The sequence below is a fragment of the Hemitrygon akajei genome, chromosome 23, assembly GCF_048418815.1.
Source record: "Hemitrygon akajei chromosome 23, sHemAka1.3, whole genome shotgun sequence".
Lineage (NCBI taxonomy): Eukaryota > Metazoa > Chordata > Chondrichthyes > Myliobatiformes > Dasyatidae > Hemitrygon > Hemitrygon akajei.
Window position 1 is genome coordinate 62,881,088 of NC_133146.1, and position 26,894 is coordinate 62,907,981.

Consider the following 26,894-nt stretch of genomic DNA (forward strand, 5'->3'; position numbering starts at 1 on the left):
TAACAGCTTCTCGGTATACCAAGTTCCTCGGAATACACATTACAATTGATAGATAGACCCATTTTTGTACTTTCTTCAACAACTATATCAATTACGTTTTGTAGTTCTTCCTCCGTACTTGCAATTAATAGTTTCATCCACATATCTGAAATTATTGATGTTTTCACCACCAACTTTGATTCCCAAGATGTCTCTTATTTTCTGTAATATTGTTTCACTGTACACATTAAACAAATCAGGGGAGAAAACACACCCTTCTCTAATGTCTCTCTTGATTTTTGTAAACTGACTCACTTCTCCATCTATTCTTACAGCGGCAGTTTGTTCCTAGTACAGATTTCTGATTAGGTGGAGGTCTTTCATAGAAACATAGAAAATAGGTGCAGGAGTAGGCCATTCGGCCCTTCAAGCCTGCACCGCCATTCAGTATGATCATGGCTGATCATCCAACTCAGAACCCTGTACCTGCTTTCTCTCCATACCCCCTGATCCCTTTAGCCACAAGGGCCATATCTAACTTCCTCTTAAATATTGCCAATGAACCGGCCTCAACTGTTTCCTGTGGCAGAGAATTCCACAGATTCACCACTCTCTGTGTGAAGAAGTTTTTCCTCATCTTGGTCCTAAAAGGCTTCCCCTTTATCCTTAAACTGTGACCCCTCATTCTGAACTTTCTCAACATCGGAAACAATCTTCCTGCATCTAGCATTGGAAACAATCTTCCTGCATCTAGCAGGAAGTCGAACCTAGATCTAGAGTTTCCTGTAATATTTCAAATAACTTATTGTGCTTCACTTTATCAAATGCTTTTGTGTAGTCGATAAAAGAAACAAACAAATGTTTGCACTTGAATAGCTCGTTGTGATAGTATCCCTAACATCAATATCGCGCTTCTTGTACCTTTGTCTTTCACAAAACCACATTGTTCTTTACCTATTTCAGCTTGTATCTTACTTTTACCTTTATTGAAAGGCCTTGATAGAGTGGATGTAGAGAGGATTTTTCTTATGAATTAAATTTTCATTATTTCTTACATCCTTCTTACATGAGTAAAAATTTTTACGTTACGTCTCTAAATGTGCAATGTGCAAATTATTTAATTTGTAATAAATAGTATGTACAGTAAGATATACGACAGAACAGTCAATATAGTTTAGAAATACAATTGTGTCAGTGTGAATTAATCAGTCTGGTGGAAGAAGCTGTCCTGGAGCCTGTTGGTCCTGGTTTTTATGCTGCGGTACCGTTTCCCGGATGGTAGCAGCTGGAACAGTTTGTGGTTGGGGTGACTCAAGTCCCCAATGATCCTTCGGGGCCTTTTTACACACCTGTCTTTGTAAATGTCTGGAATAGTGGGAAGTTCACGTCTACAGATACGCTGGGCTGTCCTCACCACTCTCTGCAGAGTCCTGAGATGAGGGAAGTACAGTTCCCATACCAGGCAGTGATATGGCAGTCAGGATACTGTCAATTGTGCCCCAGTAAAAGTCCTTAGTGTTTAGGCACTCATGCCAAACTTCTTCAATCGCTTGAGGTAGAAGAGGTGCTATTGTGATGTTTTTCACCACACAGCCGGTATGTACACACCAAGTTAGGAACTACAAAACATAATTGATATAGTTGTTGATGAAAGTACAAAAATGGGTCTATCTATCAATTGCAAAAAGACAGAATGTGTGGTGACATCCAAAAAGAAGGAGAATCCCATCCGTAGGCTGAGAATAAATGAGGAAGATATGAAACAAGTCCAGAACTTTTGCTACTTAGGAAGCTGGGTGACATCAGATGGCAGGTGCGACATGGACATCAAAAGAAGAATAGGGATGGCAAAAGATACCTTTACGAGAGTGAGGAGTATACTGACCAACTAAACTAGGCATGACAACCCGCCTCAGAGTACTGAAATGTTACATTTATCCTGTTATATTATATTATATGGCTCAGAGTGTTGGACAATATCTAGTAACATGAGGAAACGAATTGAAGCAGCAGAGATGCTGTTTTTGAGGAGGATGCAAAGAGTATCATGGACAAAATGAATATCTAACGAGGATGTCATGAACAGAGCAAACACAAAAAGAGAAATAATGTATGAGATCATGAAACGGCAACATAACTTCATTGGGCATGTGATTAGGAAAGAGGAGTTAGAATGCATGATAATTATGGGAAGGACTGAAGGGAAGAAAGCAAGAGGAAGGCAAAGACAAATGACAATGAAGAAAGCAGCCAGAGAACTGGAAATGAATACCAATGAACTGATCCACTTGACCCGAAACAGGAGTGTGTGGGCCATGGCAGTCAAAACTCAAACCCGGCACGGCACCTGAATGTGATGATGATGAGAGGTCCAGAGACATGAAACGCTCCTCATAGACAAGCCTTTCAATCCTAAAATCATTTTCATAAACCTCCTTTGAACCCTCTCTAGTTTCAGTACATCCTTTAACCTTTGATAAGGGGACCAAAACTGCTCACACTACTCCATTGTGACTTCACAGGTGCCTTATAAAGCCTCAACATTACCTCCTTGCTTTTATATTCTAGTCTGATTGTGGAATTCAGCAAGGGTAAGACGAAGGAACACATACCAATCCTCATAGCGGGATCAGAAGTGGAGAGAGTGAGCAGTTTCAAGTTCCTGGATGCCAAGATCGCTGAGGATCTAACCTGGTCCCAATGTATTGATGTAGTTATAAAGAAGGCAAAACAGCGGCTATACTTTATTAGGAGTTTGAAGTGATTTGGTATGTCAACAAATACACTCAAAAACTTCTATAGTTGTACCATGGAGAGCATTCTGACAGGCTGCATCACTGTCTGGTATGGAGGGGCTACTGCACAGGACCAAAAGAAGCTGCAGAAGGTTGTAAATCTAGTTAGTTCCATCTTGGGCACTAGCCTACAAAGTACTCAAGACATCTTTAGGGAGCGGCATCTCAGAAAGGCAGTGTCCATTATTAAGGACCTCCAGCATCCAGGACATGCCCTTTTCTCACTGTTACCATCAGGTAGGAGATACAGAAGCCTGAAGCCACACACTCAGCGATTCAGGAACAGCTTCTTCCCTTCTGCCATCCGATTCCTAAATGGACTTCAAAGCTTTGGACATTATCTCACTTTTTTAATATACAGTATTTCTGTTTTTGTAAATTTTTAATCTATTCATTTATGTAATTTATGTAATCTATGTAATTGATTTACTTGTTTATTTTTTATTATTATTTTTTTTTTTTTTTTTCTCTCTCTGCTAGATTATGTATAGCATTAAACTGCTGCTGCTAAGTTAACAGATTTCATGTCACATGCCGGTGATAATAAACCTGATTCTGGTTCTTATTCTAGGGGATTCTGTGAATGCAAAAAACAAACACGGATGGCAGTTTGCCTCCCAGGTGCCAGGGTCCACAATATTTCTGAACACATCCACAATATCCTGAAAAGGGAGGATGGGCAGCCAGAGGTCATGGTACACATTGGTATAGAACCATAGAACCATAGAACATTACAGCACATACGTAGAAAAGGGAGGAGCTCCTGGAAAAAAGGGTACACGGAGCTATGAAGGAAGCTGAGTAGCAGGGCCTCAAGGGCAGTAATCTCAGAATTGCTGCCCGACAGTGAGGATAGGAATAGAATGAGGTGGCAGATAAATGCATCGCTGAGGAATTGGAGCAGGGGGCAGGGATTCAGATTTCTGGAAAATTGTGTCCTCTTCTGGGGCAGGCGGGACCTGCACAAAAGGGACAGTGCACTTGAATCCGGGGTGGGGGTGGGGGGGGGGAAATATTCTTCTGGACAGGTTTACTAAGTTGTTGGGAGTGGTTTAAACTAATATGGCAGGGGGGGGGGATGGGAACCAGTGCGATAGAGCTCAGGATGAGCAGCTGGTTTACAAGCAGATGATGGGTGTAACATGAATGTAAGGAAGGACAAGCCAGCGATTCGATACAAATGCAGATAGAGCAAAGAGTTAAATTGTACCACAGAGGCCAAATTCAAAAAGACTGAAGGTGCTGTATTTAAATATGCATAGCATTTGGAATAAGGTGGACGAACTCGTGACGCAATTACAGATCGGTCGGTATGACGTTGTGGGCATCACTGAGTCATGGCTGAGAAGGCCAGAGTTGGGAGCTTAACATCAAAGGATATACTTTATATCGAAAGGACAGGCAGGAAGGCATAGGCAGTGTTGTGGCTCTCCGGTAAGGGATGGAATTGCATCTTTAGAAAGAGGTAACATTGGGTCAGAGAATGTTGAATCTTTGTGAGTGGAGTTAAGAAACTGCAAAGGTAAACAAAAAACCATTATGGGAATCATATATCGGCCTCCAAATAGAAACCAAGCTGTGGACTTGAGATTTCAAAGGGAGCTGGAAAAGCATCTAATAAGTGTAAAGACACAATTGTAATGGGGGACTTCAATATGTAAGGGGATTGGGAAAATCAGGTTGGTGTCGGATCACAAGAGTTGCATGCCCACGAGATGGCTTTTTAGAGCAGCTTGTGCCTGAGCCTACTCGAGGAAAAGCTATCTAAGATCAGTCAGGGAATCAGAGAATATGGTGAGAAGGCATGTATATGGGATTCAGTGGGATCCGGGATCAGCCATGATGGAATCGCGGAACAGACTCAATGGGCTAAATGGCCTAATTCTGTTCCTATGTCTTCTGGTCTTCTTGAAATGAATGCTAACATCACATTTGCCTTCCTCACCACTGACTCAACCTGCAAACTAACATTCAGGGAATCTTGCACAAGAACTCTCAAGACCCTTTGCTCATCAGATTTTTAAATTTTTCTCCATTTAGAAAATGGTCTATGCTTTTATTTCTTATACCAAAGTGCATGACCATATATTTCCCGACAGTGTATTCCATCTGTCACTTCTGTGCCCATTCTCCTGATCTGTCTAAGCCCTTCTGCAGGCTCCCTGCTTCCTCAACATAATCTGTCCCTTCACTGATCTTCATATCATCTGCAAACTTTGTCACAAAGCCATCAATTCCATTAGCCAAATAATAGACTTACAACATAAAAAGCTGTCTCAATATTGACCTCTCCGGAACACCACTCGTCACCGGCAGTCAATCAGAAAAGGTATCCAAAATTCCTATTCTTGGCCAATGCTCTATGCATGCTAGTACCTTTCCTGTAATACCATGGGCTCTTACGTTGCTAAGCAGCCTCATGTGTGGCACCTTGACAAAGGTCTTCTAAAAATCCAAATACAGAACACCCATCGATTCCCCTTTGTCTGCCTGACTTGTTATTTCCTCAAGGAACACTAACAGATTTGTCAGGCAAGATTTTCATTTCAGGAAGCCATGCTGACTATGGCCTATTTTATCATGGTGTTGGCGTGTGGCCAACTGGCTAAGGCATTGGTCTAATGATCTGAAGGTTGGTAGCTTGAGCCTAAGCTGAGGCAGTGTGTTGTGTCCTTGAGCAAGGCACTTAACCTCACATTGCTCTGCGACAACACCGGTGCCAAGCTGTATTGGCCCTTGCCCTTCCCTTGGACAACATCGGTAGTGTGCAGAGGGGAGACTTGCAGCATGGGCAACTGCCAATCTTCCATACAACCTTGCCCAGGCCTCGGTCAACATTGAAATCGATGGACAGCTGAAGAAGATTTTATCATGTACCTTCAAGACCCCCAAAACCACATCTTCAACAATCAACTCCAACAACTTCCCAACCACTGGGGTAAGATAAACTGGCCTGTAATTTCCCTTCTTCTGTCCCTTCTGTCCTCTTAAATGCTTCCACTCTCAAAGTAAACATAAAGATAGAAAATAGGTGCAGGAGTAGGCCATTCGGCCCTTTGAGCCTGCACCGCCATTCACTGTGATCACAGCTGATCATCCAACTCAGAACCCTGTACCTGCTTTCTCTCCATACCCCCTGATCCCTTTAGCCACAAGGGCCGTATCTAACTTCCTCTTAAATATAGCCAATGAACCAGCCTCAACTGTTTCCTGTGGCAGAGAATTCCACAGATTCACCACTCTCTGTGTGAAGAAGTTTCTCCTCATCTCAGTCCTAAAAGGCTTCCCCGTTATCCTTAAACTTTGACCCCTAGTTCTGAACTTCCCCAACATTGAGAACAATCTTCCTGCATCTAGCCTGTCCAATCCCTTTAGAATTTTATACGTTTCAATAAGATCCCCCCTCAATCTTCTAAATTCCAGCGAGTATAAGCCTAGTCGATCCAGTCTTTCTTCATATGAAAGTCCTGCCATCCCAGGAATCAATCTGGTGAACCTTCTTTGTACTCCCTCTATGGCAAGAATGTCTTTCCTCAGTTTAGGGGACCAAAACTGCACACAATACTCTAGGTGTGGTCTCACCAACACCTTGTACAACTGCTGTAGAAACTCCCTGCTCCTGTACTCGAATCCTCTTGCTATGAATGCCAACATACCATTTGCCTTTTTCACCGCCTGCTGTACCTGCATGCCCACTTTCAATGACTGGTGTACAATGATACCCAGGTCTCGTTGCACCTCCACTCTTCCTAATCGGCCACCATTCAGATAATAATCTGTTTTCCTGTTCTTGCCACCAAAGTGGATAACCTCACATTTATCCACATTAAATTGCATCTGCCATGAAGTTGCCCACTCACCTAACCTATCCAAGTCACCCTGCATCCTCTTAGCATCCTCTGCACAGCTAACACTGCCACCCAGCTTCGTGTCATCTGCAAACTTGGAGATGCTGCATTTGATTCCCTCGTCTAAATCATTGATATATATTGTAAACAACTGGGATACCAGCACTGAGCCTTGCGGTACCCCACTAGTCACTGCCTGCCATTCTGAAAAGGTCCCATTTATTCCCACTCTTTGCTTCCTGTTTGCCAACCAATTCTCTATCCACATTAATACCATACCCCCAATACCGTATGCTTTAAGTTTGCACACTAATCTCCTGTGTGGGACCTTGTCAAAAGCCTTTTGAAAATCCAAATATACCACATCCACTGGTTCTCCCCTATCCACTCTACTAGTTACATCCTCAAAAAATTCTATAAGATTCATCAGACATGATTTTCCTTTCACAAATCCATGCTGACTTTGTCCAATGATTTCACCGCTTTCCAAAAGTGCTGTTATCACATCTTTGATAACTGACCCTAGCATTTTCCCCACCACCGATATCAGACTAACCAGTCTATAATTCCCTGGTTTCTCTCTCCCTCCTTTTTTAAAAAGTGGGGTTACATTAGCCACCCTCCAATCCTCAGGGACTAATCCAGAATCTAAGGAGTTTTGAAAAATTATGACTAATGCATCCACTATTTCTTGGGCTACTTCCTTAAGCACTCTGGGATGCAGACCATCTGGCCCTGGGGATTTATCTGCCTTTAATCCCTTCAATTTACCTAACACCACTTCCCTACTAACATGTATTTCCCTCCATCTCACTAGACCCTCAGTCCCCTACTATTTCCGGAAGATTATTTATGTCCTCCTTTGTGAAGACAGAACCAAAGCAGTTATTCAATTGGTCTGCCATGTCCTTGTTCCCCATGATCAATTCACCTGTTTCTGACTGTAAGGGATCTACATTTGTCTTAACCAATCTTATTCTTTTCACATATCTGTAAAAGCTTTTACAGTCAGTTTTTATGTTCCCTGTCAGCTTTCTCTTATAATCTTTTTTCCCTTTCCTAATTAAGCACTTTGTCCTCTTCTGCTGGACTCTGAATTTCTCTCAGTCCTCAGGTGTGCTGCTTTTTCTGGCTAATTTGTATGTTTCTTCTTTGGACTTGATACTATCCCTAATTTCCCTTGTCAGCCATGGGTGCACTACCTTCCCTGGTTTATTCTTTTGCCAAACTGGGATGAACAATTGTTGTAGTTCATCCATGCGATCTTTAAATGCTTGACATTGCATATCCACCATCAACCCTTTAAGTATCATTTGCCAGTCTATCTTAGCTAATTCACATCTCATACCTTCAAAGTTACCCTTCTTTAAGTTCAGAACCTTTGTTTCTGAATTAACTATGTCACTCTCCATCTTAATGAAGAATTCCACCATATTATGGTCACTCTTACCCATGGGGCCTCGCACGACAAGATTGCTAACTAACCCTTCCTCATTGCTCAATACCCAATCTAGAATGACCTGCTCTCTAGTTGGTTCCTCAACATGTTGGTTCAGAAAACCATCCCGCATACATTCCAAGAAATCCTCTTCCTCAGCACCCTTACCAATTTGGTTCACCCAATCTATATGTAGACTGAAGTCACCCATTATAACTGCTGTTCCTTTATTGCACGCATTTCTAATTTCCTGTTTAATGCCATCCCCAACCTCACTACTACTGTTACGTGGCCTGTACACAATTCCCACCAGTTGTGTTATGCAGCTCTACCCATATCGATTCCACATCCTCCAGGCTAATGTCCTTCCTTTCTATTGCATTAATCTCCTATCTAACCAGCAACGCTACCCCACCTCCTTTTCTTTCCTGTCTATCCCTCCTGAATATTGAATATCCCTGGATGTTGAGCTCCCACCCTTGGTCACCCTGGAGCCATGTCTCTGTGATCCCAACTATATCATATTCATTAATAACTATCTGCACATTCAATTCATCTACCTTGTTACGAATGCTCCTTGCATTGACACACAAAGCCTTCAGGCTTGTTTTTACAACACTCTTAGCCCTTATACAATTATGTTGAAAAGTGGCCTATGAGGACATCTCTATCTATGAGATAGAGTAACCTATGTCCTCTAGTTTTAGACTCCCCTACCTTGGGAAAAAAGACTGTGACCATCTCTCCTCTCAATGCCATACCTACTGTTATAAACCTCCACAAGAACATCCCTCAATCTCCTTCAATCCAGTGAAAGTATCCCAGCCTATCCAATCTCTCCTTATAACTTAAGCCTTGCAGTCCAGGAAACATTCCTGTCAATTTTTTTTTTGTATTCCTTCCAGCTTAATCACTTCTTTTCTAGATTATCATCATTATTGTGTGACATGTTGAATGACATGGGCAATCATGGTCTTGTTACCATGATTGTTCTTAGCCAAATTTTTCCACAGAAGTGGTCTGCATTGCCTTCTCCTGGGCAGAGTCTTTACAAGACAGGTGACCCCAGCCGTTACCAATGCTCTTCAGAGGTTGTCTGTCTGGCATCAGTAGTTGCATAACCAGGACTTGTGATAAGCACCAGCTGCTCATACGACCATCTACCAACTGTTTCCAATGGCTTTCCGTGACTCCAATTTTGGGATTGGGGTAGGCTAAGCAAGTGCTACACTTTGCCCAAGGGTGACCTGTGGGTTAGTGGAGGGAAGGAGCACTTTATACCTCATTTGGTAGAGATGTACCCCCATCCTAAAATGTCAATCAATCTTTTCAATGAACATGCACACAATGCTCTATGTGCAGCCTAACCAAAGATCTCTACGACTATATCATGATGTTCCAAATCTTGTGCTCAACACCTTGGCTGATGAAAGGAAAAATCCCATTTGTCTTCTTCACTACTCTATCTGTGTCTCCACTTTCTGTAAGCTCTGTACTTGTGCCCAGTCTTGCTGTTCAGTGACACTCCCATTCCTTGTGTATGTCCCAGCCTTCCAAAAAGTATATCACTTTGCACTCAAATTCCATCAGCCCCTTCCCCACTTAATCTTGATTGTCACTTTAGATCAGTGGTCCCCAACCACCGGGCCGTGGACCGGTATCGGGCCACAAAGCATGTGCTACCAGGCCGTGAGGAAACGATATGATTTGGCGGCATAGTGTTTCATACTGCCAAATGATATTGTTTCCTCGCAGCCCAGTAGCACATGCTTTGCGGCCCGGTGGTTGGGGACCACTGTCTTAGATAACCTTCTTTACTGCCTACTATAGCACCATTTTTTTGGTGTTGAGCAGTAGAGAATGCTCCTCAATCTGCATCTTAGCCTCAAGAACCATTCTGATAGAGACATGAATTGAATAAGGTTCCTGAATACTACAAATCCCACTAACCTCTGAAATGCTCTCTATGCAACAAAAACTATTTCTCCATTCCCACTTCCAATCTTGAGGTTGCGTTGACTAGAGGTTAAGCATAATAGTTATTCAAGTGCAGCTTGTTGGTACAAAACCAATAAAAGCTCTATAACATTCAATGTAAGATTGAACAGTAGAAAGATTGGTTTGTATATCATTGTAAATTCTCCCATGATTAGGCTAGGGTTAAATCAGGGGTTGCTGGGTGGTGTGGCTCAAAGGGCCTATTCTATGATAGATAGATAGATAGATAAATAGATAGATAGATAGATAGGTAGGTAGATAAAGACCATAAGATTCAGGAGCAGAATTTGCTACTTAGCCCAAAGTTTGCTCTACCATTCAATCATGGATGATATTTTTCCCCTCAATCCCATTCCCACATGTTTTCATGCAGCAATTGAAATGCACAGGAAGGGGAAAAGCTGCAGAGAGTAGTGGTTTCTGCCCAATACATCATGGTGCATCCCCCTCCACTACCAGTATATCTACAAAATGTGCTGCTTCAAGAAGGCAACATCCATCATCACAGATCTCCATTGTCCGGGCCACACCATCTTCTCACAGTTACCAGAGGGTAGGAGATCAGAAGCTTGAAGTTCCACACTACCAGGTACAAGAACAGCTACTTCCCTTCAACGATTTGGTTCTTGACCCAACTGGCAAAACCCTATTCAATACATTTTAACAACACCACGACTAGTTTGATCAGTTTGCCCTGAAATTGACTATCTTTTTGTTCTAATTGTGTATAATCATTGTTTCATTTACGTTTATCTTGTGCATGCTGCTTATGTCATGTGATGTGCCTGCAATGCTGCTGCAAGTAAGCTTTTCATAGATGTACTCATGCAAATGACTTGGACTCCATTGCCCACAGATTCACCACCCTCTGGCTAAAGAATCTCTGTTCTAAGTGGTTAGCTTCTTATTCTGAGGTTGTGACCTCGGATCCTAGACTCACACTACTGGAAATACCCTCTCTGCACCCACTCTATCCAGGCCTTCGGCATCCAGTACATTTCAATAAGATTCCACATCCCCCATCCCACTCCCATTCCACCTACCCCACCCCACCTCCATCCTTCTGAACTGCATCAAGTACAGTTCCAGAACCACCAAACATTCCCATGCATCAAGCCTTTCATTCCTGGGAACATTCTGGTGAACCTCTCCTGGACTATCTCCAGGGCTAGTTCATCTTTCCTTAGATATGGGGCCCAAAATTGTTCACAAATGCAGTCTGACAGGTGCCTTATAAAACCTTAACAATATATCCTAGACCTCTTGAAAAATGAACATTGTATTTGGTTTCCTTACTATGAACTTATCCTCTTTAGCAGCTTCTTGGTAACACCTTGTCTAAGCCCTTCAGAAAATCCACTGATTCTCCTTTGTCTTCTCAAAGAGTTCTAACAAAGATCTCCCCATAAGATAGATAGATAGATAGATAGATACTTTATTCATCCCCATGGGGAAATTCAACTTTTTTCCAATGTCCCATACACTTGTTGTAGCAAAACTAATTACATACAATACTTAACTCAGTAAAAAATATGATATGCATCTAAATCACTATCTTAAAAAGCATTAATAATAGCTTTTAAAAAGTTCTTAAGTCCTGGCAGTTGAATTGTAAAGCCTAATGGCATTGGGGAGTATTGACCTCTTCATCCTGTCTGAGGAGCATTGCATCGATAGTAACCTGTCGCTTCTCTGTCTCTGGATGGTGCTATGTAGAGGATGTTCAGAGTTATCCATAATTGACCGTAGCCTACTCAGCGCCCTTCGCTCAGCTACCGATGTTAAACTCTCCAGTACTTTGCCCACGACAGAGCCCGCCTTCCTTACCAGCTTATTAAGACGTCCTGACTTTATTCTTTTTTATCATGTACTGGCAAGTATTCCAAAATTTCATCCTTAATAATAGATCTAAAATCTTAGCAACCACCAAGGTCCGGCTAACCGGCCTATAATTTCCTGACTTTTGTCTCCTCTCTTCTTAAACAGAGGAATTATATTTGTGATTTTCCATCCTATGAGACACTCCCTGACAATACTGATTCTTTAAAGATTACTTCTACTGACTCTAAAATGTTTTTAGCTACAGTTTGGGGTGGTAGTCCATCTGGATAGACCACCAGGTGATTTATTCACTTTCTGGCCTTTCAACTTACCCAGCGCCTTCTCCGCCACTAAACTCACTTCTGCCCCTTGACTCTTGAACTTCTGGCATGTCACTGCTATCTCCCACTGAAAAGAATGACACTAAGTACCTATTTGGTTCCTCTGCTATTTCTTGATTCCTATTACTATTTCTCCAGCATCATTTTCTAGTGCTGCAACATTCACTCATCTCTCACTTAACTTTTACGTAACCAAAATAAAACTTCTGCAACTCTCTTTTGTATTATTGGGTAATTTACCCACATATTTCATCTTCTCTCCTTGCATTGCATTTTAATTGTCCTCTGTTGCTTTTTAAACAAAAACAGATCAAATAATGACTTACCTCTGTGGAGTTCTTCCACCTGCTGAACGACATTATCTTTTTCTTCAATCAATCTTAAATTCTGTGGATAAATGTGAAATTATAAGCAGAATGATATTAAGCACGAACACAATCTGTGGTGTCCAGTGTCATTACTGACTCAGAATCTGGGAAATGTAAATGCTACTGCTGTTCAGGAGGTTTTAAACTAATGTGGCAGGGGGATGGGAACAAGTGCAGAGAGACAGAGGGGTGTAAAATGAGGGTAGAAGCAAAAAGTAGTAAGGTGAAAAGTAAAAGTGGCAGGCAGGCAAATCCAGGGCAAAAAGCAAAAAGAGCCACTTTTCAACATAATTGTATAAGGGCTAAGAGTGTTGTAAAAACAAGCCTGAAGGCTTTGTGTGTCAATGCGAGGAGCATTCGTAACAAGGTGGATGAATTGAATGTGCAGATAGCAATTAATAAATATGATATAGTTGGGATCACAGAGACATGGCTCCAGGGTGACCAAGGAAGGGAGCTCAACATCCAGGGATATTCAATATTCCGGAGGGATAGACAGGAAAGAAAAGGAGGTGGGGTAGCATTGCTGGTTAGATAGGAGATTAATGCAATAGAAAGGAAGGACATTAGCCTAGAGGATGTGGAATCGATATGGGTAGAGCTGCATAACACTAAGGGGCAGACAACGCAGGTGGGAGTTGTGTACAGGCCACCTAACAGTAGTAGTGAGGTTGGGGATGGCATTAAACAGGAAATTAGAAATGCGTGCAATAAAGGAACAGTAGTTATAATGGGTGACTTTAATCTACATATAGATTGGGTGAACCAAATTGGTAAGGGTGCTGAGGAAGAGGATTTCTTGGAATGTATGCGAGATGGTTTTCTGAACCAACACGTCGAGGAACCAACTAGAGAGCAGGCCATTCTAAATTGGGTATTGAGCAATGAGGAAGGGTTAGTTAGCAATCTTGTCATGCGAGGCCCCATGGGTAAGAGTGACCATAATATGGTGGAATTCTTCATTAAGATGGAGAATGACATAGTTAATTCAGAAACAAAGGTTCTGAATTTAAAGAAGGGTAACTTTGAAGGTATGAGACGTGAATTAGCTAAGATAGACTGGCAAATGATACTTAAAGGGTTGACGGTGGATATGCAATGTCAAGCATTTAAAGATTGCATGGATGAACTACAACAATTGTTCATCCCAGTTTGGCAAAAGAATAAACCAGGGAAGGTAGTGCACCCATGGCTGACAAGGGAAATTAGGGATAGTATCAAGTCCAAAGAAGAAACATATAAATTAGCAAAAAAAAAGCAGCACACCTGAGGACTGGGAGAAATTCAGAGACCAGCAGAGCAGGACAAAGGGCTTAATAAGGAAAGGGAAAAAAGATTATGAGAGAAAGCTGGCAGGGAACATAAAAACTGACTGTAAAAGCTTTTATAGATACGTGAAAAGAAAAAGATTGGTCAAGACAAATGTAGGTCCTTTACAGTCAGAAACAGGTGAATTGATCATAGGGAACAAAGACATGGCAGACCAATTGAATAACTACTTTGGTTCTGTCTTCACAAAGGAGGACATAAATAATCTTCCAGAAATAGTAAGGGACCGAGGGTCTAGTGAGATGGAGGAACTGAAGGAAATACATGTTGGTAGGGAAGTGGTGTTAGGTAAATTGAAGGGATTAAAGGCAAATAAATCCCCAGGGCCAGATGGTCTGCATCCCAGAGTGCTTAAGGAAGTAGCCCAAGAAATAGTGGATGCATTAGTGACAATTTTTCAAAACTCCTTAGATCCTGGATTAGTTCCTGAGGATTGGAGGGTAGCTAATGTAACCCCACTTTTTAAAAAAGGAGGGAGAGAGAAACCAGGGAATTATAGACCGGTTAGTCTGACATCAGTGGTGGGGAAAATGCTAGAGTCGGTTATCAAAGATGTGATAACAGCACATTTGGAAAGAGGTGAAATCATCAAAGTCAGCATGGATTTGTGAAAGGAAAATCATGTCTGATGAATCTTATAGAATTTTTTGAAGATGTAACTAGTAGAGTGGATAGGGGAGAGCTAGTGGATGTGGTATACTTAGATTTTCAAAAGGCTTTTGACAAGGTCCCACACAGGAGATTAGTGTGCAAACTTAAAGCACACGGTATTGGGGGTATGGTATTGATGTGGATAGAGAATTGGTTGGCAGACAGGAAGCAAAGAGTGGGAGTAAACCGGACCTTTTCAGAATGGCAGGCAGTGACTAGTGGGGTACCGCAAGGCTCAGTGCTGGGACACCAGTTGTTTACAATATATATTAATGATTTAGACGAGGGTATTAAATGCAGCATCTCCAAGTTTGCGGATGACGCAAAGCTGGGCGGCGGTGTTAGCTGTGCAGAGGATGCTAAGAGGATGCAGGGTGACTTGGATAGGTTAGGTGAGTGGGCAAATTCATGGCAGATGCAATTTAATGTGGATAAATGTGAGATTATCCACTTTGGTTGCAAGAACAGGAAAACAGATTATTATCTGAATGGTGGCCGATTAGGAAGAGTGGAGGTGCAACGAGACCTGGGTGTTATTGTACACCAGTCATTGAAGGTGGGCATGCAGGTACAGCAGGCGGTGAAAAAGGCAAATAGTATGTTGGCATGCATAGCAAAAGGATTCGAGTACAGGAGCAGGGAGGTTCTACTGCAGTTGTACAAGGCCTTGGTGAGACCGCACCTAGAATATTGTGTGCAGTTTTGGTCCCCTAATCTGAGGAAAGACATTCTTGCCATAGAGGGAGTACAGAGAAGGTTCACCAGATTGATTCCTGGGATGGCAGGACTTTCATATGAAGAAAGACTGGATCGACTAGGCTTATACTCACTGGAATTTAGAAGATTGAGGGGGGATCTTATTGAAACGTATAAAATTCTAAAGGGATTGGACAGGCTAGATGCAGGAAGATTGCTCCCGATGTTGGGGTAGTCCAGAACGAGGGGTCACAGTTTAAGGATAAAGGGGAAGCCTTTTAGGACCGAGATGAGGAAAAACTTCTTCACACAGAGAGTGGTGAATCTGTGGAATTCTCTGCCACAGGAAACAGTTGAGGCTGGTTCATTGGCTATATTTAAGAGGAAGTTAGATATGGCCCTTGTGGCTAAAGGGATCAGGGGGTATGGAGAGAAAGCAGGTACAGGGTTCTGAGTTGGATGATCAGCCATGATCATACTGAATGGTGGTGCAGGCTCAAAGGGCCGAATGGCCTACTCCTGCACCTATTTTCTATGTTTCTATGTAAAGAGAAAACATGAACCAATTCCAAGTAAGCAAGGTCTCCAAGATCCACATTCAGTGACCTGCTTTGGATGTGGTGATCCCTTTGAACATATGCTGGCAGACCAAGTAATATAAATGTTTCATAATCTGAGATACAGAGACTTTACCTGTGGGTGGAGGACCTGTCACACCCACCTACCCCACCAAGGTGAAGAAAATTTGTCCATTGTATGTTAGCATCACATGAGTGGGGGAGAAGGGGAGGAGGGAGGAGGGGTGAGGAGGGGGGAAGGGGGAAGAGGGGAGAAGAGGGGTACAAGCTGGCAGGTGATAGGTGAACCCAAGTAAGGGGATAGGTGGGTCGGTGAAGGAGGAAGGTTGATATGAGAAGCTAGGAGGTTATTGATGGAAAAGGTAAAGTCTGGAGAAGAAGGAATCTAATAGGAGAGGAGAGTGGACCATGGGAGAAACAGAAGGAGGAGTGGCACAGATGGAAGTGATCAGCAGCTGAGGAGAATGGAAGGGGTAAGAAAAAAGCAAGAATGGGGAATGGAAAAAGAGAAAAGTTGGGGTGAGAGAGAAATTACTAGAAATCATAGGGATCATACAGTGTCTTCATACCATCAGGTTGGAATATGAGATGTTGTTCCTTCACCCTGAGATTGGCCTCATCGTGGCAGTAGAGGAGGCCATGGACAGACTTGTCAGAATAGTAATGGGAAGTAGAATTAAAATGGATGGTCACCAGCAAATTCTGCTTGCTGCAGTGGACAGAGCAAAGTTGTTCGACAGAGTGGCCCTCAAGTCTACGATGGGTCTCACCAATATCAAGGAGACTACACTGGGAACACTGAATACAGTAGATAACCATATATTTCAGCTTTTCCTGCAGGCTCTTATACCTTCCTTTTGAATGTAGTAATGATAAGAGGAGATTGGGGCCCTTAATGTCAGAAGCTGGCTTTTTCAGGATCACCTTTTGAAGTTGTCCTCGATGCTGGGGAGTCTCGAGCCTTTCAACTTTCTCTGTCCTTTATCTACCAGGTATCTATTTTTCCTCCCTGACCTTGTATCTTGAAACTTCCCTCTCTGATTGTCCTTTTTGGATGTGTCTATAATACTCCCTCTATGGCTTCGTGCCAATGCGTTTGTTTTAGAACTTGTGAAATTATTCAGAAACTATTTGCTTCTTTAAAGATTTATATCAACATAAATTATTGCTTGCTATGGAAAACTACTCACCTCTTCCTTTATCTTCTCATTTTCTTTCAGAATTTCTTCATATTCATCAATTGCTATATAAGTAAAAAAAACTGATGTAAAAAAGGTCTGTATAATTTTGAATATTGCAGATCCATAAACCGATCATATCCCTGATATTAAATTCCAACCATATCAGGGTTTTTCATCATAGTGTAAGAATTGAGGAGGACAGAGAAACTAGAGCTGAACAAAATTACTGAGATGTAAAGTAGGAATATTAAATAAATTCTTCACATCATGAATAATGACTATAAATATTAGGCCTTGTCAGTATAGGTCAGGAAACACAGAGGTGACTTCAGGCTGAAACTTTGCTCAGATTCAGACATGGGGAGCAGGTTTTTAAATAGCTTCATGTTAATGGAGGGTGTAATAGGGGAAGACAAGCAGCATTGAAATCATTGAGATATGAGTGCTCACTTCAGCAGGACAAGAACTGAGCTGCATCCAGTAACATGACATTAGAGAGAATGTCAAACACAGCACCACAATTTGAAATGGACCAGCTAATCTTCAGATGGTTGTCCATTAAATGTAGCTTATTTGATTGGCACTCATTCATCACTACTTTAAGCCTTCCTTCTATTATATATGCAGAATTTCTATAACTGTCCTAAAATTTATAATTAAGGAGCTGAAATAGTGTTCCTACTGTGCAAAGTGACCTATTTGACCTATTTTTATATTTGGTTCACTTGATTGTGTTGCTCAACGATTAATCCAAAATCTCTGAATACTCCAGTTTTTGTTTATATTACAATTTAATTATTAAAATATTCAAATTATAAAATCAATTTAATTATTATAAACAGAACCTGCCCTCTTTTCATTGCTACATCAAGGAGGTACAGGAGCTCAAAGACACACACTCAACGTTTTAGCAACAGCTTCTTCGCCATCACCATCAGCTTTCTGAATGTACCCACATTCACCACCTATTTTTTCTTTGTTTTTGCTCTTTTTGCACTATTATCACATTTAATTTCTTATATTTCTTACTGTAATTTGTTTTTTATTATGTATTGCAATGCACTGCTGCCACTGATATCAAACTGATTCTGATTATGAAGACCATGGAGCGGCTGATAATACAGAATCTGAGGCCACAAACCAGACACGCCCAGGATCCTCTTCAGTTTGCGTATAAGGAGAAGGTGGGAGTGGAGGATGCTATCACGTATTTGCTGCACAAATCACTCTCTCACCTAGAGGGGGTCAGTTGTGCTGTGAGGATTACATTCCTTGACTTCTCTAGTGCCTTTAACACCATCCAGCCCAAGATCTTAAGGCACAAACTAACGGAGATGGGAGTAGACTCTCACATGGTGGATTGGATAGTGGACTACTTGACAGATAGACCTCAGTATGTGCGGTTGGGAGACTGTAGGTCTGACACGGTGGTCAGCAGCACAGGGGCGCCGCAGGGAACCGTACTCTCTCCGGTCCTGTTCACCCTGTACACATCAGACTTCCAATATAACTCGGAGTCCTGCCATGTGCAGAAGTTCGCTGATGACACGGCCATAGTGGGGTGTGTCAGGAATGGACAGGAGGAGGAGTATAGGAAACTGATACAGGACTTTGTGATATGGTGCAACTCAAACTACCTGCGTCTCAATATCACCAAGACCAAGGAGATGGTGGTGGACTTTAGGAGATCTAGGCCTCATATGGAGCCAGTGATCATTAATGGAGAATGTGTGGAGCAGGTTAAGACCTACAAGTATCTGGGAGTACAGTTAGACGAGAAGCTAGACTGGACTGCCAACACAGATGCCTTGTGCAGGAAGGCACAGAGTCGACTGTACTTCCTAAGAAGGTTGGCGTCATTCAATGTCTGTAGTGAGATGCTGAAGATGTTCTATAGGTCAGTTGTGGAGAGCGCCCTCTTCTTTGTGGTGGCGTGTTGGGGAGGAAGCATTAAGAAGAGGGACGCCTCACGTCTTAATAAGCTGGTAAGGAAGGTGGGCTCTGTCATGGGCAAAGTACTGGAGGGTTTAACATCGGTAGCTGAACGAAGGGCGCTGAGTAGGCTACGGTCAATTATGGATAACTCTGAACATCCTCTACATAGCACCATCCAGAGACAGAGAAGCAGTTTCAGCGACAGGTTACTATCGATGCAATGCTCCTCAGACAGGATGAAGAGGTCAATACTCCCCAATGCCATTAGGCTTTACAATTCTACCGCCAGGACTTAAGAACTTTTTAAAAGCTATTATTAATGCTTTTTGAGATAGTAAAAAATATGATATGCATCTAAATCACTGAGTTAAGTATTGTATGTAATTAGTTTTGCTACAACAAGTGTATGGGACATTGGAAAAAAAGTTGAATTTCCCCATGGGGATGAATAAAGTATCTATCTATCTATCTATTATGATTCTAATAAACTTAATTCCACAATCCTGTCTACCAATGTAATTCTTTCAACTCCTTGCTTATAAAGAATTCATCTTTCTCTGTCTTATAAATATTTAAAAACTGTTTCAAATGCCCATTGAGAGAGTTCGAAAGATTCATGACCCTTGGAGAGATAAATAATTACCTCAATGAGTGAGCCTATGGTATGTTGAATACTGGGTGAATGAGTAATCTTGGGGTACCACAAGTCTGTGTCTTTATTGATGCTACACGCTTGAGTGCTCGGTGGTGGGTGCTGATGCTTTTTTTTGCTGGTGGGGGGCTGTTACCTTGCTACTGCTTAAGCGTAGGAGGGGGGAGTTGGGGGGAGACTTTGGGGTTCTAACATTTAACTGTTATTCATTCTTTGGGGGCACACCCTTGTTTTCATGGATGTTTGTGGAGAAAAAGTATTTCAGGATGTATATTGTATTCATTTCTCTGACTTTAATGTTCCTTTGAAACCTCATTTTCACTTTAAATGGATATCCCTTTATTTTTAAATCGTGACTCTTAGTTTAATTTTGTTTGGTTGCATGTATACACACACACAGTCAGATGATCACTGGATCCAGATGAGATATACCCCAGCCTACTGTGGGAAGTGAAGGAGGAGATTGCTGAGCCTCTGGCGATGATCTTTGTATCATCAATAGGGATGGCAGAAGAACCAGAGGATTGAAGGTTGCAAATGTTGTTACCTTGTTCAAGAAATGGAGTGGAGATAACCCAGGAAATTATAGACCAGTGAGTCTCACTTCAGTGGTGGGCAAGTTGTTGGAGAAGATCCTGAGAGGCAGGATTCATGAGCATTTGGAGAGACATAATCTGATTAGGGATAGTCAACATGGCGTTATCAAAGGCAGGTCGTACCTTACGAGCCTAATTGAATTCTTTGAGGAAGTAACTAAACACATTGATGAAGGAAGAGTAGTAGATGTAGTGTATGTGGATTTCAATAAGACAGTTGATAAGGTTCCCCTGGCACACTCATTCAGAAAGTCAGGAGGCATGGGGTCCAAGGAGATCTTGCTTAGTGGATGCAGAATTGGCTTGTCCACAGAAGGCAAAGAGTGGTTGTAGATAGTTCATATTCTGCATGGAGGTCGATGACCAGTGGTGTTCCACAGGAATCTGTTCTGGGACCCCTCATCTTTGTGCTTTTCATAAATGACCTTGATGAAGTAGTAGATGAGTGGGTTAGTAAGATTGCTGATGACACAAAGGTTGGGGGTGTTGTTGATAGTCCGGAGGGTTGTCAGAGGTTACAGCGGGACAGCGATAGGTGCAGAACTGGGCTGAGAATGGCAGGTGGAATTCAAGTCATAAGTATGAAGTAGTTAAATTTGGTAGGTCAAATTTGAAGACAGAATATGGTATTAATAGACTCTTTGCAGTGTGGAGGATCAGAGAGGTCTTGGGGTCCATGTCCACAGGACACTCAAAGCTGCTATACAGGTTGATTCTGTGGTTAAGAAGATGTATGGTGTGTTGGCCTTATATATATATAAATATAGACACAACAGTGGCTATATTTCATTCGGAGTTTGTGGAGATTTGCATGTCAAAGATACTCACTAACTTCTATAGATGCACATTGGAGAGCATTCTAACTGGTTTCATCACCATCTGGTATGGAGGGGCCACTGCACAGGATCAGAAAAAGCTGCAGAAGGCTGCAAAGTCAGCCATCTTCATCATGGGTACTCACCTCCCCAGCATTGAGGACATGTTTGAAAGGCAATGCCTCATAAACTTGGCATCCAAGATTAAAGGCCCCCGCTGCCTCTTCCCATTGCTACCATCAAGGGGGAGGTACAGGAGTCTGAAACTACACACTCAACATTTTAGGAACAGCTTCTTCCCCTCCACTATCAATTTTCTGAATGGACAATGAACCAATTATTGACTTTTAACTACTGTATTGTGTATGGAGATTGATCCTGCATGCAAGGAATTCAAACATAAATTTACCAAAGGGTCAATATCCTTAGCTGTTAATCAATTCTGTACAACAATAACATTTCTCTGTTTCAGACTTCAGAACAGTGTGGTGACAGGATACATGCCATTCTTCTTGTGCATGAGTATAGTAAAGCGTGGTTGATGAATGAGTGTGAGTGGTTAGAAACTAGCTGATTGATGATGACAATGATAACAAGGCCCCAATATAAGTTCAAGGAAACATAACCTCATCTTCCAGGCAAGCACGCTGCAGTCTTCAGGGTTTAAATGGAAATGTAAAACTTCAGGGTTCTTACTTATTCCTTGTATCAGATCTGAGAACTTCTGCTCTAGGTCAACCACCTGTAATTGTGGTTTAGGTATACTCTGTCAATAAGCATGGACTGACTTAACTACATGTGGATTTTATGTTCCTTGTTTTCAGTTCTCATTTCATAACCTTAAAGATAGATAGACAGAATAATAGAGAGAGAGAGAGACAGAGACATATAGATATATACCTGTATAGAGAGAAGGAGAGAGATACCCTGCAATTTCTGCACCAGGGTCCCACAGGGCCCAAGGGAACACGTTGTTAGGTCTTGGGGATTTATCCACCCTAATTTGCGTCAGAACAGCAAGCACCTTCTCCACTATTATCTGTATGAAGTCTTTGACCTCACTGCTGCATTGCCTTACATCTACAGACTGTGTCCATCTCCCAAGTAAACAGAGATGCAAAATAATCCATTTATGATTTCCTCATCTCTTTCGGCTCCACACATACATTACCTCCATGATCTTCCAGAGGATTAATTTTATCCTTTGCTATCCTTTTGATGTTAATATATCTGTAGAAGCCTTTAGGATTCTCCTTCACCTTGCCTATTACAGAAAACTCATGTCTTCTTTTAGCCCTCCTGATTTCCTTCTTAAGTGTTCTCTTATTTCTTATTTTGAGGTACCTCGTTGGTTCCTGACTGTCTACAACTGGTATGCACCACCTTCTTTGTAACCAGGGCCTCAATATCTCTCAAAAATCAATAACCCTCAACCTGTTATCTATGCCTTTTACTCTGACAGGAACATTCAAACTCTGTACTCTCAAAATACATACGTATATGTACTTTGATAAAAAATTTACTTTGAACTTTGATTAACGAGCAGGTGTACAGATGTACCTAATAAAGTAGCCAATGAGTGATTTTAAGGCAGATATATTAAGCAATTTTTTCTAATTTAAACTTCATAACAGTGAATCTCATACATTGATGCATAGTGACATTTGATTCTGCAGTGAACCCTAACCCTTACTCTTCCATTTTCAACACCTTTATTTGTGTGATGTGATGGAAATAGTGTGCAATCTTACTTCTGCTAACAATTCTTCCTCTATTCCCCGCTCTGACCGTTTGCCTCTTCTCACCTGCCTGTTACTTCCCCTGGGTCCCTCCTCCTTCCCTTTCCCCTGCAGTCCACTCTCTTCTGCTGTCAGACTGTTTCTTCTCCAGCCCTTGGTTTTTCCCACCACCTGGCTTCATATCATTTTCCAGCTAGCCTCCTTCCAATCTTCCACCAACCTTTTTATTCTGGCATACTCCCCCTTCCTTCTCAGTCCTGAGGAAGGATCTCAGCCTGAAACTTTGACTATCCATTCATTTCCATGGATGCTGCCTGAACTGCTGAGGTCCTCCAGCATTTTGTGTGCGCTGCTTTGGATTTCCAGCACCTGCAGACTATCTTGCGTTAAGGATACAAAAACTTATTTCACTTAAAACCCTTAGAAGATGAACCACAGTTATCATCACACCATTAGCTTAATGTGATCTCCAATCCATGTCACACACATGAAATTTAACACAAGGGGATACATATGCCCATTCTCCCTGTGAATATCGGGGTTTCCCCTTGTGTGTGGGTTTTTTTCCACATCCTAAAGATATGCCGGCAGGCTAATTAGTGAGTGTAAACTAATATTAATATAGGTTAGTAATGTGGCATCCATCCTTAAGGACCCCCATCACCCAGGACACACCCTCTTCTCATTGCTACCATGAAGGAACTGGCACAGGAGCCTGAAGACGCACACTCAATGATTCAGGAACAGTTTCTACCCTTCTGCCATCAGATTTCTGAATGGGCATTGAAGACATGAATATTAACTGATGATGTTTTGTACTACTTACTTAATTTAATTTTTACATATATTTCTTACCATAATTTATAGTTTTTAAAATTATGTATTATAATGTACTGCTACCACAAAACAACAGATTTCATGACATATGCTGGTGCCACCATTGAGGAGATTTTTTAAACGTAGTGCCTCCAGGAGGCAGCATCTATCATTAAAGATATCCTCTGGGACATACTCTCTCTTCTCAGAGAGACTGAAGATGCACACTCAACATTTTCAGAACAGTTTCTTTCCCTCTGCAATCAGATCTTGGATTGATTCATGAACACTGCCACATTATTTGACTCTTTTTGCACTTTTTTTTATATGTTCTTATTGAAACAAAGTATTTTTGTGATTTTCACTGTACTCCTGCTCTCTCCTTTTCCCTTCCTCATTCCCCATGGTCCACTCTCCTACAATCACATTCCTTCTTCTTCAGCTCTTTACTGCTTTCACCTATCTACACTTAGCTTCTTACTTCATTGCCCCTTCCCCCAGCCATCCATCCATCTTCCCTCACACCTAAAATGCTGGAGGAACTCAGCAGGCCAGGAAGCGTCTACGGAAATAAGTACAGTTGACATTTCAGCAAAAACCCTTCCGCAGGCCTGCCATTTCGGCCCAAAATGTCAACTGTATTTTTTCCATAGATGCTGCCTGACCTGCAGAGTTCCTCCAGCATTTGGTGTGTGCTGGTCAAGACTTCCAACAATTGGCTGTGTGGGAGAAGACAGAGAGTGGCAGTGGATGATTGCTTCTCAGACTGGAAGCCTGTGACTACTGGTGTGCCTCAGGGATCTGTGCTGGGACCATTGTTGTTTGTTGTCTGTATCAATGATCTAGATGATAATGTGGTAAATTGGATAAGCAAGTTTGCTGATGACAGTAAGATTGGAGGCGTTGTGGACAGCTAGGAAGGTTTTCAAAGCTTGCAGAGAGATCTAGACCAACTGGAAAAATGGGCCAGAAAATGGCAGACGGTGTGACGTGTTGCATTTTGGAAGGACAAATCAGGGTAGGACATACACGGTAAATGGTAGGGCACTGAGGAGTGTGGAAGATCAAAGGGATCTGGTAGTTCAGATACATTACTCCCTGAAAGTGGCATCACTGGTAGACAGGGTTGTAAAGGCGGCTTTGGGCATCCTAGCATTCATAAATCAAAGTATTAAGTATAGGAGTTGGGCTGTTATGGTGAGGTTGTATAAGACACTGGTGAGGCCAAATTTGGAGTGTTGTGCGCAGTTCTGGTCATCTAACTACAGGAAGGATATCAGTAAGATTGAAAGAGTGCAGAGAAGATTTACTAGGATGTTGCCCGGTCTTGAGTTACAGGAAAAGATTGAACAGGTTAGGACTTTATTCTTTGGAGTGTAGAAGAATGAGGGGGGATTTGATAGAGGTTTACAAAATTATGAGGGTATAGACAGAGTAAATGCGAATAGGCTCTTTCCACTTAGACTAGGAGAGATAAATACGAGAGGACATGTCTTTAGGGTGAAAGGGGAAAGGTTTAGGGGGAACATTAGGGGGAACTTCTTCACTGAGAGAGTGGTGGGAGTGTGGAATGAGCTGCCATCTGTCATGGTCAATGCAGGCTCACTCTTAAGTTTTAAGAATAAATTGGATAGATACATGGATGGGAGAGGTCTGGAGGATTATGGACTGGGTGCAGGTCAATGGGACTAGCGGAATAAAGTTTCAGCACAGACTAGAAGGGTCGAATGGCCTGTTTTCTGAGCTGTAATGTTCTATGGTTCTAACATCTCGTGGTTCTGATTCTGAAGGAGACAACAGGGCATGAGGGAGTTACAGGGCTGGGGAGGTGAGGGGGGGGTAGAATTCAGGAGACAAGAAGAAAGTGATAGGATCACTCTTCTGGGAACCAGCATGGCTCCAATTACATCCACATCTCCACATTGCAAATGTTTTAATCTTGCCAGATTTATCACATTACATGCAATAATAGGTCAGTGTTGTGCTGTTATACCATACAACTACATCAGCTAACAAGCTCTAGTTTGTTAATCTTCCAAATATTTAAAGTGGCACTCTTAGGATTGTGGTCTATTTGTTGAAATAAACTTTTGATAAAGCATTTATCAAAATGCTTGTCTAATTTGTTAATTTGATCCATATAAAACTTAGAAACTCTTTGCTATTACGTACAATCACCTCAACCATCAGCCTCTGGAACCAAAGGGAATAACTTCACTCAACTTTATATGCTCCATCACTGAACCTAAGGACTCTTTCAAGGATTTTTCATCTCATGTTCTCGATACTTTTTGCTTTCTGATTTATTTTTTACTTAGTTTGTTGTCTTTTGTACATTAGTAGTTTGTCCGTCCTGTTGGGGTGGTCTATCATTGATTTTATAATGGTTATTGGATTTACTGCTCGCAAGAAAACGGAACTCAGGGGTGTGTATAGTGACATAATGTACTTCGATAATAAATCTACTTTGAACTTTGATAAAGTTACTGAAACTTGGACCTTGAGAAGATCATAAAGTTATCTTGGAGAGTAAGACCGCCGCAAATAGTACCATGAAACGAATTCGTCGACGAAGTCATGTTTTGTAAAAAAAAAGGCTACCAAAGCAAAAATCCGGAGGTCCGCACAGTGAAGCATTCAGATAAATTACCATGAGTGTCCTGTTTATTTCATAGAAACATTCTGCACTCCCGCCGTTTTGTTGACTACAGTTGCCCTAACTCCCTCCATGCAAGTCAGGAACACGCGATCACCAGGCAGTTCTGGACCACCAGAAGTCGGTGAAGGTCCGTATTTTTTTGTATAGGTACCTAACAGTCTACGATGTTTACCCAACTTTGTACCCAGTTGCCAAACTTTCGAAATAGCTTCAAATAAATACTTTTGTAATAACTCGGGGGTCTTAACGAGTAAAAGGAAATAATTTCCTTATCCCAAGCACGCACCTTGTTTCGACAAGTTGTTGAATGTTTTGATCTGCTGTTCTGAAGAGGCCATAGTCGCGAACCATTCAGCTATGGGATCCGCCTGCAGCTGCGGGACTCCCGGCTGACCACAGGCTGCCGGCGTTCCAGGTGTAACTGCCGAACGTGGTTTATTACAAGCACGCAACCTTGAACGTACTTTGAATACAAATCCGGAAGAAACCGAGAAGAATTCATTTCACTATGAAGAGTACCTAATTGGTAAATACATTAGTTATATTTTTAAATTATTTTGTTTAACAACCATAAGTAGGCTTTTGCACCTGAGGCAAACGGTAGGACATAATTCTAACCGTCTGTCACCTTTTGGCTTTGTGAAATATCTCGCGTAACA

At 41.9% G+C, this 26,894-nt stretch overlaps 1 protein-coding gene across 2 annotated transcripts in view; it reads right to left on the reverse strand.

Moving 5' to 3' along the window:
• Positions 1-26,628, reverse strand: part of shtn1 (shootin 1) — an 88,295-nt gene extending 61,667 nt beyond the window's left edge. For both annotated transcript variants that reach the window (XM_073026838.1, XM_073026839.1), the window contains exons 1-3: positions 26,522-26,628; positions 17,033-17,085; positions 12,547-12,607 (exon numbers count right to left, since the gene is read on the reverse strand). In XM_073026838.1, coding sequence (XP_072882939.1) covers positions 12,547-12,607; positions 17,033-17,085; positions 26,522-26,573 — 166 coding nt within the window. In that variant the 5' untranslated portion in view covers positions 26,574-26,628. The remainder of the gene's footprint in view (positions 1-12,546; positions 12,608-17,032; positions 17,086-26,521) is intronic.
• Between the last annotated feature and the right edge of the window lie 266 nt (positions 26,629-26,894).